The sequence below is a fragment of the Saccostrea cucullata genome, unplaced genomic scaffold (genome assembly GCF_032062105.1).
Source record: "Saccostrea cucullata isolate Sc308-1 unplaced genomic scaffold, CSIRO_AGI_Scuc_v1 ctg12500, whole genome shotgun sequence".
Classification (NCBI taxonomy): domain Eukaryota; kingdom Metazoa; phylum Mollusca; class Bivalvia; order Ostreida; family Ostreidae; genus Saccostrea; species Saccostrea cuccullata.
Window position 1 is genome coordinate 1 of NW_026923080.1, and position 14,137 is coordinate 14,137.

The 14,137-nt window shown below is 32.5% G+C and overlaps 1 protein-coding gene across 1 annotated transcript; it reads left to right on the plus strand.

The window, feature by feature from the left end:
• Positions 1–10: 10 nt before the first annotated feature.
• LOC134263118 (uncharacterized) lies at positions 11–14,137 on the plus strand. The gene is made up of 8 exons (XM_062745428.1): positions 11–206; positions 303–451; positions 541–4,092; positions 9,725–9,888; positions 10,220–10,318; positions 11,051–11,162; positions 12,033–12,110; positions 14,027–14,137. The coding sequence occupies exons 1-8, from the start codon at positions 149–151 to the stop codon at positions 14,135–14,137; spliced, it is 4,323 nt and encodes a 1,440-aa protein (XP_062601412.1). The 5' UTR covers positions 11–148.

Consider the following 14,137-nt stretch of genomic DNA (forward strand, 5'->3'; position numbering starts at 1 on the left):
GGACTTTCATTACTTGAAGGTATCGGAAACCCTTGAGCTAAAAGTGATTCCCTCTGCCTTTCAAATTCGATTTGGTGGATGTAAAGGCGTTGTATCACAGGACCCATCTCTAAGTCAACAAAGCAGTGTACTTGTTATTCGGGAGAGCATGAATAAGTTCCAATCAGAGTCCAAAAATCTTGAAATTTTGCAGGTTACAAAACCAGGTATGTCTGCAGAATTCTACCAAGTAACTATAAACTATGTTTGATGCTGACATAATTTTTCTCTTTTTTTTTATCTCTTAATATTTTTCTTCTCAGGGAGACTCTATTTAAACAGACAAGTAATAACTCTTCTCTCTGGGCTGGGTGTCCCTGATAGCGTTTTCTTGTCACTTCAAGAAGAGATGCTATATAATTTGGCAGATATGATGATTTATGACAAAGAAGCACTGAATGCCTTGTCAGCTGTATGTATTCAAAAAATAATTTGTTTCAACCATTTTATGTTAGACAACTAGAAAATCAATTTATTTGCATTGAATTTATTCTTTTTCAGTTATCTATTGACATCAAATTTAAAAACCTTCAGAAAGGAGGAATTGTATTCATCAAAGAGCCATTTTTCCGTTCACTGTTGATAACAGTTTATAAAAGCAAACTTCGAGATTTGCTCCGACGGGCTAGGATTCAGCTGCCGTATGAAAAGGGTCGTATAATGATGGGAACATTGGATGAAACCGGGACGTTAGAATATGGGCAAGTTTTTATTCAATATTCAAAAGATCCTGGAAAACAACAGATTGATTCAGTTGTTCATAGAGGAAAGGCCGTGGTTACTAAAAACCCATGTTTTCATCCAGGAGATCTTAGGAAATATGAAGCTGTAGATGTTCCGGCTTTACATCATATGTGTGACTGTATTGTTTTTCCTCAAAAAGGTTATCGTCCACATCCTGATGAAATGACGGGGTCTGATCTAGACGGCGATATGTATTTCGTGAGTTGGGACGACCAATTTTGCAATGCAATTGAAAACAAGGAACCTATGGAATTTCTTAAAACCAAAAAAGAAAAATTATATAGAGATGTTATGGTTGATGATATGATAGATTTTGTTGGCGAATATATAAAAAATGATAACCTTGGCATTATTGCAAATGCACACGTTGTACATGCAGACAGAGAAAACATCTTCACGGAAGCCTGCAAACAGCTTGCTAAAATGCATTCTGATGCTGTAGATTTTCCAAAGACGGGGATACCTGCTAAAATGATCCGAGATCTAAGGGTTGATAAATATCCTGATTTCATGCAGAAAGTTGATAAACCTCAGTACATGTCCAATAAAGTTCTTGGAAAGTTGTTTCGTCAATGTCGTGCACTTGAACAAGCACAAACGAGAAGGGAAGGCCATCAGAAAATTATTAAGAATGTAGGACTTGATAAGGAATTGATCTTACATGGATGGGAAAAATATGAAGTTGATGCAGTTAATGCTAGAAACCAGTACAACGATAAGCTCAGACAATTATTGACTTTGTATGGTATAGAAAATGAGACAGAAGCTATTTCTGGTATTATAAGGAGATTGAATCCCAAAAGAGGATGTTTAAACAACGAAAAATTTGAAATAGGTCAGATAGTGAAGGCTAAAATGTCAGTTGTCAGAGGGAAAGCAAGAGAACAGTTTTTCCAGGAATTTGGAGGTGAAACAAACGTAGATTTATTAAATATAGGGAAAGAAGTTTTATTAAAAGCATCCGCCTGGTATTGTGTTACGTACAAACAGAGTCCCGAAAACCCAGAACCTTTGCTGAGCTTTCCCTGGGTCATTGCAGACATCTTGACTGTAGTGAAAGGTGATGAAAGCCAAAGAAGAGCAGATTCAAAATCTGATGAGAAGTTTGAAGAAGACTTTATGGGTAATGATAACTTGATTGAAATAGGATCGTCTATTTTTGATAGATTTTACCATACTAAAGAACAAAGACAGATAACTTTGAACAACTTACGACATGTTGCAAAGATTGTGTTAGATCTTCTTGCTCCTATTAAAGGAACATCTTTTTTTCCTGTAGGGTTGTCCTCAATAGGAATGATGGCAACTAATGAAAATACTTTAGATATCCATGTAAATACAAAACAAAAAAGAAAAGTTGTTTTTGACTGGATTCGAAATTTGCTTTACAGAGAGCACATCTATGTAGCTGAGCCTGGTACGAATTCCAGATACCGACTCCTTCTCGGGGACAATGAATATTACATCAAGTTTTCAACAGACGTTTATGCTGTACGGAGATCGACTTTTTTCAAAAGTTTTGTCGAACAAAACAAAGAAATTGTTCCCGTTCTTGTTTTCCTTTTAGATTGGGGAAGAAAAATTTCTCTTGTGAACAAAGATAGTTCAAGAGATAGTTTCGATGAAATGACATTTGCAATGATTATTATCAGTAGTTTTCAGAAAATGAGAAATCTTCCAAAGGACATAACTAAGTTTGACCCAGGGAGTGCAGAGAACAATATATTTACAGAAACAATGTACATTCCAGATATTGGTGATATAACAGCAAGCAGAACCAGATCCTTTGCAAGTATTGTAATGCAGTTTTTCAAAGATTATAGAGCTCTGCTTGCAAATCAGATGAAGAATGGTGTCATTAATTTTATATTGGATCCATCCAGTAAAGATCACAAAAACGAAAACCTATTGAGACGTTCCTTAAGTCAGAGTATTACAACAACGCTGCTAAATGAAATGCTTTGTGGATATCAAGAAATAGCAGAAAAAAATAGCATAAGTTCATTCTTTGGGGATGTTCAAAGCATTGATGATCATCTTGTGGTAAATCTTCCACTTGATACCTGGGGTTCCCTTTTGTTTGCTGAGGCTTATGTTGAAAGACAGCTCTCTAAAGAAACAGGAGCAGTCATTAGAATTCGAAGAACAAATTTTAAAGAAACAAAAGGAATCATTATGGAAGCTTGGGGAAGCTCAGAACAACTCTGGAAACTAAACAATTCGTTGCAAAATCTTACCGAAAAATCATCCAAATTTGTATCTACACTTGCAAGAGATAAAGCATTTATAAAAGGGGCATATGTTACTTTCTATGAAGGATGTACATCGACAAGTGATATCCTAATTTTCCATTTGTACACAGGTCCGATTCAAGAAGAACACAAAAATGGAGGTCTTGCGGTTCTTCCATGCCTGCAAAACGCTTTTAGAATTCGAAGTACTGAACCATCCTTAGAAAATCTAGACGATAATTCTCCAGCTTGTGAAGAATTTCAGCGTATTTTTCTAGAGCAAATAAATGTAGTCAGAGAGGACTATGACGTTACCTACCATGGCATTCTTCGGTTTGCATTGACATTTGGGAAAGTATATCTGGTAGATGTAGACGTAGATCAAATTTCTATTAAGGATTTACATGAAAGTCTCCACCGCAAACAATTCTTCGAAAGAAAAGAATTTCACTCTTCAAATCAAAGGATTCGCGGTCGTGGTAGGGGAAGGGGAAGGGGGAGGGGAAGAGGACATGGAAGAGGATCGAGTTACACAAACCTTAGAGACAATAATTCTGTGCGGCGAAAAATCAGAAGTTCATTTATCCCATCTGATTGTAAGCTAGAGAAAGTAAATGGTTTTCTCGAAGAAACTGGATTCAAAAAGAATGGAAAAGAAAAGAAATATCATGTAAGTCTAAAGACTGGTGAGGCAGACTTTGGAAAGTCACATATAGGATTATGCATCCTTGATCGAGATATGCGTTTCATTGAGTTTCGTCTGTCAGACTTCAAGTGGTTTGCTGGGGATATTATTCGGTTAAAATCCGACGACGATGAAGTCTCCTTAGACGTCCGGTGTAAGTTGCAATCCAGGCGAATCCTTGATGTGGAATCGGTGCGCCAGATGAATGATGTGAAAGGACTTCTTGATGAAACATGTCGTTTGATTGAAAAGAACGGCGATAATCTTTGTGTCTCCCGAGATTTCAAAGACAAGGTTACATTTCTTCGTGAAAAACAAATAAATTCGTACTCCTATCCCGAATTTTCTAATGAAGAGTGGATCTGGGACGATATGAAAATAAACGTAGCAACGGTGAAAGAATATTCCGGATACAACAATGTGTTTGGAACATTTTCCGACACTGTTTGTCGGACAGAGGTCACAATGATACCCAAACTTCCGGATCTGGATTCAAATGACGACGAACTCAAGGCGTATGCCAGAAGAATTTGGAATCTTGCTTTATATTTAGGTCACAAATTTGAGTGAAATAATGTAGTATAAACAATCTAGCTGACCAACAGGTTTATCCTTTGCTGAGTGAAATATTTGAGGCTGATATGATCTATTTAAAGCTACTTTTTAGCGCTAGTATATAGTTTGTTAACCCATGTATGATTGAGAGAGCATTTACGTTTTCCACTGCAGAACTAGACCAGTAACAAAATTTGAAAGAAATAAAGAATTAATTGTAGAATCTATTAACATTTAAGATTTGTGTCCAAAATGTGCTTATAAAGAAACAGAAGACCTCGCAATTGTACAGAGTAGATAGTACGAGTTATTGATCATGTTTTAAAGTTGAATTTAAATATTCTTCATGTGATATCAACAAATCAATGTTAAACTAAAAGAATACTCCACATTAAAACATGAATATTTATTTACAGAAACTTTTTTACATGTTAGTAATCTTTTTAGGGTCAAAATGAAAAAAAAATTGTCCAGGATTCAACAATTTATAAGAATTAATTTCTTCGACGATTTAGGCCATGCAAGTTGGCATTGCTTTTATCAAAGGTGTTTAAGTTTTCAAAACTGTTTTAAGAATTACCATTTGGTGCATATGTGTCAATTTGAAATTGGTATGATTAGCTAACAGTTAATTTTATTTTGTTTGTTTTTTTAGGAGGCTTAGTCGACGCGCGATATTTTCCAAAAAGTTTAAATGTTCCATATTTTGTTAATGGCTAAAAATGGAGAATAGGAAATTATTATATGACTTACTCCGGTATCATATAATATAATTATATAGAAAATTAATTTTTTTTTAGGTATAGAACTTTTTGGAAAATATCGCGCGTCGACTAAGCCTCCTAAAAAAACAAACAAAATAAAATTAACTGTTAGCTAGCCCTCTTAAATAATTTTGTTTGTATTTTCTAATTTATTGTGCATTCATTAACAAATCGTTTTTAATTATATCTAATCCTTATTTTAGTGTCTATTGTTATGTGTTTTGGATCGATATCTATATACATAGGTAATTTATAAACTTGTTTTTATTGATTGAACTTACGAACAAAGTTTAGACATCTTGTGATTTTGTGAGTGAAAAGCGCAGGGTATTTTGTAAATCACAAAATAGTAGCGGTATTTGTTAGGAGTGCACTTGATTCTCTGTTTGAACTCTGCTTGACACGTGATTTGTTTAATTTTTGGATTGAATTAAAAAACACAATCACTACTCGTTATCTTCGCCTTTTTAGTTTTTCGTTTTGTTTTATTTTTTATGTTAATTCGATATTCTATATATGGCAGTAAATATTATGTAGATTCAGGAATTTCACGTATTTTCTTAACCGTTCAGTAAATTTTTACCCTCATAAAAAGCAGTTTTACTATGCATATGTTTAAAATTAATCTGTACACAAAGAGAGAGCAAAAACTAGTAAATAAGCTATCAAAACAGCACTTTTAAAGATTTTTTTACGACTTGAAGTTTACATTTTCCCTAGATTGATTTCTGATTCTGCTATTCAGTGCACTGTCCATTTAAGTAATGTTTTTAAGTCTGTGTGATTCACACACCAATAACTCACACAAAACTTAAAAACATTCCTTATATTTACATTTTACATGTTTGGAAGCACCAAAAATATACTCAAAATTTGAATTTCTCGTTGCCTATATCGTTTTACTTTTTCTAACGTCGCTGTAGCCTAATTGTGACGTCGCTGTAGACTCATTGTGACATCACGTTTGCGCACTTTACTCCGTGTATATTTCTACGCGTGAGTATACTTAAGAAATAAGGTATCATTTTTAAACATCTATCGGGATATAAATACGGGTCGGTCACGAGATTAAATTCCATAAAGCCCGAAGGGCTTTATGATGAATTTCATCTCGTACCTACCCGTATTTATAGCCCGATAGATGTTTTAAAATGATACCTTATTACTTATATTTACATTTGTGACTTATTCATACTTTATATTTGCTTGATTGTGCCTTTTAACGTGTGAAATGCATTATTTTTTCAAACCCAACGGCATGTATGTACTCCACTGAACGCGCGTCGACCCTTTATGACGTCACTGAGAAATTACGTCGAACGTTTATCCATACGCACATCTTGACCTCTTGACCCCGTACCGGTATTTATACAGTTATAGATACGCATTGCTTTCAGTAGTGTTATATAAAGGAAAACATTTGCAAATGTAAATATACGAAAATGGTTTTCAAATCAAGTTTACAGTTTGCTTAGTAGAAAAACACAGCGAATATAAATATTAAAAGTTGAATTCATGCTAATAATTTAAACTACATGCGCATGTATATAAGGTTACAGCATAGAAGTACTGATATTAACTCATATATCGATATAAAGTAAACTTATATTCAAAGATTTTTTTTTTTTACAAATTCCAAGAGAAAAAGCTGTTTTATCTGAAAATAAGATGCTTCGATCAGTACTTTAAATTTGCTGTTAATGAATTCATAGTTAGCACAGTATGCTTTTCCCTTAAATTAGAGAAAGAGAGGTCGGGCAGAAAATGAAGCCATTTTTTAATGTAAAAAACATACTGATGAAAATAACTTTACTTTTATCAATATTTCTCACAAATTATGCTGTTACATGATTCTAGAAAATGAAACAAGAAGCGAAAAATAATTCTGCCCACCCACCCCCACCCCAAAATCATTAAGGGGGGAGGGGGGATCTGATCGAGGTCAATTTTATCTTGCTATACTTTATAAATCTACAAGCACAATTGCTGATGCTTAAGTAAAAATACTATGTATTTCAGTGACAGTTTACTGTTGCTGCTGTTTTCTAAGATGTGTTATAAAGAAAATTAAAGTTTGGGTTTCTTTCTTTTTCGGTCTTTTTTAAGGGGGGTGTCGTTTTATCAGTTCTGTTAATTATGCCATATAATGAATAGCCTTATTTCTAAACCAATAACATCTGAAACAGTATATTACATTTTTATTTTTTAATCCTCTAACTGTTAGTAACAAGCTTTCATCTATAGACTGTTCTAGCCAATATTTTTCAAGAAAGGATTTCCGTCAAATGGACTTTTCATCGGGATCGGAGTTACGAAATTTCTACACCGCCACGTTGATTACTTCCCCCTACGGACACCGGCTTGTGGACTGCTGAGAGAAAGGTACTGTTACTGAATGGCGAGGTATCAGTTTGATGAATTTCTAGCATAATCCGTTTAAAATTTTAAATATGAACACTACATTTGAATTGATATATCAATTACACGAGTCTGTATTTTGACTATTGTAAACTCTAGGCCTATATATAGGCTTCAGTTGGCAGCATACGTGGCGTTCATTATTTTCATTTTAATATTCTAAATGTTCCTTTTATAAATAAAATGAATAAAAGGATACTATGCCTATTACTAAGCCAACTAATTTAATCAGGTGTAATTGAATTGAATTTCATTGTTTTTAAGACGTGTGCACATGCTGTGTTAAAGATGTATAGGGTGAATTTACCATGCACCGGACACCCTTGTACTTCAACAAGTTCTAGCAATATCGCTACCGACGGAAAATTATCAAAATGGAATTTAACATTTAGTTTGTGATTAAATTATTAATTTAGGACACAATTATATGCCGTTTATTGAGAAAATTTCCCAAAAATCGAGTTTTTATGAAAAACTGAGAATTCACCATGGATCGGACATTGTTCACCATGCATCGGACAGACGGTATGGAGACCGGAGAAATATCATACCTTTATCACAGTGCTTTAAAATCCTTGATATGGATATACTTTCATCTTTTATCTAAGAAATAACCCTCAACTTCAATTTAATCGACGATATTATTGCACAAATGTAGAATGATTCTAGAGACTTCACTCTGCCTTAGAAATGCTTTAAGATGCTTATAATGCCGTAATTCGCGCCCTTTTCTCATGGTTTATCATACTCTGGTTTGTAGAAATAAATTGAGTAAAATTTCAGACGTCATATATCGATAACTTGTATTTTGACTGAAAATATAGATTTTTTATTTTCTTTTTCTGCAAAAAACAGCTGTCAGATGGGTTCTGTATGAAAATGGCAGTGCTTATACCTTTGCATCGAAAAGTGTCCGATGCATGGTTAATTTGTGTCCGATGTACGGTGAAATTAGCATACTAGTAAAAACCAGCTCTAATAAGAGTTAAACAAACATTGAAGTGAACTTTCTTTATAATTTATGTAAAATTATGAATCCCTGACAAAATTCACCAAAGTCCGACTCGTTCCGTGGAATTCGAATTTAAAAGAACGATAACTCTAAAAACTGCAAAATCATTAATTTCGGGTTATTCCCCTTTGATGATGTAAAATATGACGTAACTTCAAGGGCATTTGCGGTGTATTTTTATCACAACATGATAAACACAATCGGTATCATTAAAAAATTTAAATCTTCATCTTTATGACAGAAACAAATAAAGACACAGAACTTTTAAGTTTAAAGAGAGTTTATTGCCTAAAGTTGTCCGAAGCAAGGTATGTGTCCGATGCATGGTGAACTCACCCTATTTGTATTTTTTTCTTGCATATGTTCTGCAATATTTGTTTCTGTATTATTTATAAAGATTACAGGTGCAAATGTATATTTATTTTTGGTGGACATACTTTCTACCCTTTATAAAGAACAGAAATTTGGAACTCTGAAATCTCACTATTTCTCATATGGCTAACCATATAAGTTTACTTTTTCTCCAATTTGGCAAATCTCACATCTTGATCATTGAATTAAAATTAAAACATATTTGATTTTAACAATTAAGAATTATGAGGTAAAATCTTTTCATTTAGGTGAAAAAAGTATTGAGAATGTTTTTCTTTTCATAAAAGTTATGTTTCCCAAAGAAGCACAGTTAATAAAAAAGGATAAATCAGAAATACTCACCGATCAATGGTTCAACATATCTTTAAAATTTTTCTTCTTACAAATCATTGATCAAACTAATATGTCTATAGTGTGCTTTTAATAATGAATCCATAGTTTCAAACTTTAAAAATCATAAAAATATACACATACATAAAAATTTAAACTTAAACATATATCTTAAAAATATTGAGCAAAAAAAAAATATTGTACTTTATTTTATTTATTGATGTACCATATATTAACACCCCCTCCCCCTGCATAATCCATTAGTGTATTATTATGCTTAACACAAGTTCTCAAAAAGCACAAAAAAAGTATACTTTTTTTGACTCAATTTGGAACGACCAAATCTCTCGTTCCAAATTGAGTCGAAAAAAGTATACTTTTTTTGACCTTTTTTTGTACTTTTTTTCTGTACTTAATTTGTACTTAATTTCGGTATGGGATACGGTTTAAACATATAAACGTGAACTAAAATATTTGATATGTACATGATCTGTATGGGCCATTTCAAGCCTGAACTTTTGGACAGGTTGAAACAAAATATTTGGTAATAAACATAAACTTTTTTGTTTGGCAGATGAAGCTGTGGATTATAGCTGTGCTGATCAGTTTTGCTGGTAACAGTTTATCAGAAGAAGACAATGCTGCAAGACTTTTGGCCTCTAAAACAGTTTTAAACCAGTATCTAGTAGAAGGCAGAGATTTAACTGTAGAATATACCATCTATAATATTGGAGGAAGGTAAGCAGTTCTTAATCTTTTAAAAAGGATTTATTTTAAAACATGTCTCTTCTTTAATTGTAAAGAAAATGAACATGTGCTAGAAATATATGTCCATTTTTAAAGCATTTATTTCCTAAAATTGTCACACAGTAGGCCAAGGGCAAGAATTTTCACAACTTCCTTCATACTGTATGCAATTTGCCTCAAAAAAAAACTTTGGCAGTGCTTATTGTGCAAATACTTATTGTAGCCTTTGGACACATGTAAATTAGAAGATTAATTTGGATATAAAATTGTATGCTTGGTGTTTAATCTACTGACAAATCACATTGTTTTGTATTGTTTTCAGTGCTGCTCTGAATGTTAACTTAAAAGAGGAGGGTTTCCCTGAACAAGACTTTGGGGTTGTCAAAGGCAGCTTAAAAGTGAAATGGGAAAGAATAGCTCCGTATCCTTTTGTAACAATTTTTTAACATTTTCTGAGCTTATAGAGACGATTATTATTCCCAAAGCAAATAATTAGTCACCAAACAATTTTTTTTAGGTGCCAGTTTATACAATGATGCACATTGAAGTGGTAAAATTTTCCGTTTGGATGGAACATTTTGAGCTATCTTTAGACATGCCCATTTCTTTAGAAAGGAAAAATCGGTCAAATGATTCAATCGAATATCTGTGGAACAGGTATTCCATAAATACAATAGCCAATGAAATTGGTGGCCTACATAAACACCGAGAAAGCACATGTTCGACTGATACATGTGCTATGCTAACTCCAATAACCATGATAAAATCATAATTATGTAAAATTCGCAGCAATGCCTGTTTTACATAAGCGGGAACTCTATATATAGCTCTTTCTGATTTAAAAATCTTCATTTCAGTGTACAATAACTGATGTTGCTTGTCGCGGAAAATGGGGTGTCCTAAAACATTACGAAGAATACTTCTTTCTCGTTTCTAAAGAAAAATGGGCGTGTCGTTATGTTATAATTGACGTTCAAAAGATTTTAGGCTATCTTAAAAGTAAGATAAAAAAAATTTGTTTGGTCAGGTGTGATTATTATGTGTATATTTTTATCCCCCATTTTTTAGTACAAATGAGTACATTGTATTTCAATATACTTTATGATAGGAACTTGTCTTGAATAAAGCGCTGTTTATTCCTTAATGTCCTCAGTGGCACTAACGTGTCCCATGCCGTTGTTCTCCGTCCATTACAGTTTGGCTACTTCAACTTTACTGCAGCTGAGGTCTCTTACAAACCCAACGAAAATGCTGCAACTGAAGTGGTATGTACTATTAAAAAACTGTAAAAATAATGAAAAATGAACTGATGATAGTAGTGATGGATATCAGTAAGAAATTCATAATTGCTGATTGGGTTACTGTTACTAATTATTGATTATAATCGGACATTTTAAAAGTCTTATCAATTTAGATAAGTACATGTAAATGGCAAGAATGGATAAATGACTACTTTCTATGTTGGTCCAGCTGGTCCTTTGTTCATTTTATAGAACCAAAAGTACATTGTATGTCCATACCTGGGTGTGAATATCATTGTCTCTTTATCTACACCATTTTGATACACAAAAAAGGTGTATAAGTGAAAATTTAGCTTCGACTATTATGCTTGTGAAATGAATAATTAACAGATTAATCAGAATGAGATTTTATTCCAGCACTTGGATTAAGTCAGCAATCGACTGATTTTTTATTTTTTTTGGTTATAATAGATTATTGGAACACCATTAGATGATAGAATTGTGATGCACTGGCACAATGATTTTGTATTCAGTCATAAGATTGAGAAAATAGTCAGTTTGACCTGAAGAAGAAAATCATTAAAATTTGATATTTTTGCATTATCAAAATATTTCTTAACACCTCAATTTTTTTTAAATACCAGTACTATTAAAAGTTGTTTAATCCAACTCTCGTGTAATGTCAGGTATGGACATGGTATACAATGTACTTTGGGTTCTACAAAATGAACAAAGGACCAGCTGGACCTTTTAGGGATCAACTGGAGTATATTGACAAATAGTTCCCTAGAATTTAACAGTATATTCCTGTTGAGCATAATAATAATTGTAAATGGTACTATTTATTATATATGTATTTCAAAACACAGTAATATGTTATTGATTTGATTTTAGATTGGATTCACAAGCGCCCCAGGAGAGGGTGGCATTGTTGGCAGCAAAGACTTTGACAGGAAATTCTCCCCTCATGTTGTAAGTACTGGAATGTAGTCATCTTCCCCTGATTTATAATTCTTTTGATCAAGAATTTATAATCATTAAACTTATAAACTTATTAAATTTACAATGTAATTAAACTAAATTTATAATATAGTTAAAACAGAATTTATGATGTTATTAAATTAAAAAAAGGTCATTAAACCAAAATTTATAATGCACTGTTCTTGGAATATATAATTATATTGAGACGAGGCCGGGAATTTATGTTATTATAAAACTGGAATTTATGAATCCATAAAACTGAAAAATTAATAAACAAGCAGTGTTGACAAAATAATTCAATTTTATTATGATATTTGAAAAATGAAACACAAAGAATAAATCAAATGAAAATTGTGATATACCGGTATTAAAAATAACTTTACCTTTGGATAAGAAATAAATAAAACTATATGTATAATTATGTGTTTAGGTATTTTAATAATGAAAATATATAAATTAAAAGTTAAATACAATACATATGTATAATCAATTTCTTCTGTATCCAAACTTTTGAAAAAACCACTCTTACATGTATATATGACAAAGAAGGGGAAACAAAGATACCAAAGAAAATGTCCAAAAAAACATTTCAATTATAAGTCTGTGTTAGATCATTTTCTTAATATCATTATACCCCCCGCAAACGAAGTTTGGGGGGGGGGGTATAGTGGAATCACCATGTCCGTCTGTCCGTCTGTCTGTCTGTCTGTAGACGAGATTTTGTCCGGACGATTACTCAGAAACTATTGGAAGGATTTGTCTGAAAATTTGTACACATATTATTCACCATATAAAGTTGTGCACCTGAAATTTTTGTCTTGATTCGATTATTATTTTGAATTTTACAGGTGTTTTTTTCATTTTTATTTTGTGGTTTTGTCCGGACCATTTCTCAGAAATTATCGCAAGGATTAATCTGAAAATTTGTACACTTATTATTCACCATATGAAGGTGTGCACCTTGAATTTTCAACTCTTTTTGTTAATTTTTTTGCATTTTACAGGTTTTATTTTTTATTTTAATTGACTTGTTCATTTTTGGCTCATGTATAAGGTTTGAGGCATAGAATCTAGAATATCTGTACAAAAATACTACAGCTTAAAAATACTCATAAAAACTTAAAAAAAAAACATCATTTAGTGTTAAAAACAGTTTTTACATTGCACAGAAGATAATGTAATTTCATTTGTCTCTTGGGAATAATGACTGGACATGCATCCAGTTAAAGATAAATTAATGAGTTTGGTGTTGGAAGTTGTTAAGGCATATCTCTTATCAAGCGTGTGTGTGTTATCTAATCTCCAGGGAATAAGGCACAAGAATTCAAGATCTCTCTTCTCTTATTCTCTTAATTGTAATTTATTGTCTGTCAAAGCATTTCATTACTGGATGACCAGTTCTTTATTTTCAAAATGCATTTCAAATTGATATATCAAGATTAATTTGATTTTGTATAATGGTTTTTTTTCAACAATCAGTTTGCAGAGTGACATAACATATAATTGCAGTATATTTTTTTAATGCAGAAATAAAAAAAGATAAAATGAAAAAAAAAAATTTACAATGGAATTACAATGTATTACATGTAGTATTGATGTTTCATTTGATTGCACCTTTTTTTCATTCATTAAGAAACATAATGACCAATTATATTTCACTGCAAATTTTTGTAAGTAAATTGTGAACACCTCTAGATCCATAAAGTATTTTATTGAATTGGCACCTTCTCTGAAAAACCCAGTGGGGGGTATTTGTCCCTATTGGACAGTTCTAGTTTCTTTTATAAAGAGCAGAGTGTTACTGTAAAGTTAGTGAAGCCAGTGATTTTGTTGCAGGAGGTTGTATTACCAGTATTCCTAACTTGTGCTTTAAGAAATGTTTAAAGTTTTGAACATTTTTTTTTCAGTTGGATTGGTTGGTTTTTGCCATCATGACCCTGCCATCTCTCACCATTCCATTTTTACTCTTCTACAGAAGCAAGAGCAGATACGATACACCCAAGCCGAAAAAGAACTAA

What these genes read in the sequence shown, in the direction of transcription:
- LOC134263118 (XM_062745428.1), top strand. Translation starts at nt 149, where the DNA reads ATGAATAAGTTCCAATCAGAGTCCAAAAATCTTGAAATTTTGCAGGTT. An exon ending in TTTGCAGGTTACAAAACCAG is followed by an intron (nt 207 to 302) that starts GTATGTCTGCAG and finishes TTTTCTTCTCAG; the next exon opens with GGAGACTCTATTTAAACAGA. An exon ending in ATCTATAATATTGGAGGAAG is followed by an intron (nt 9,889 to 10,219) that starts GTAAGCAGTTCT and finishes TATTGTTTTCAG; the next exon opens with TGCTGCTCTGAATGTTAACT.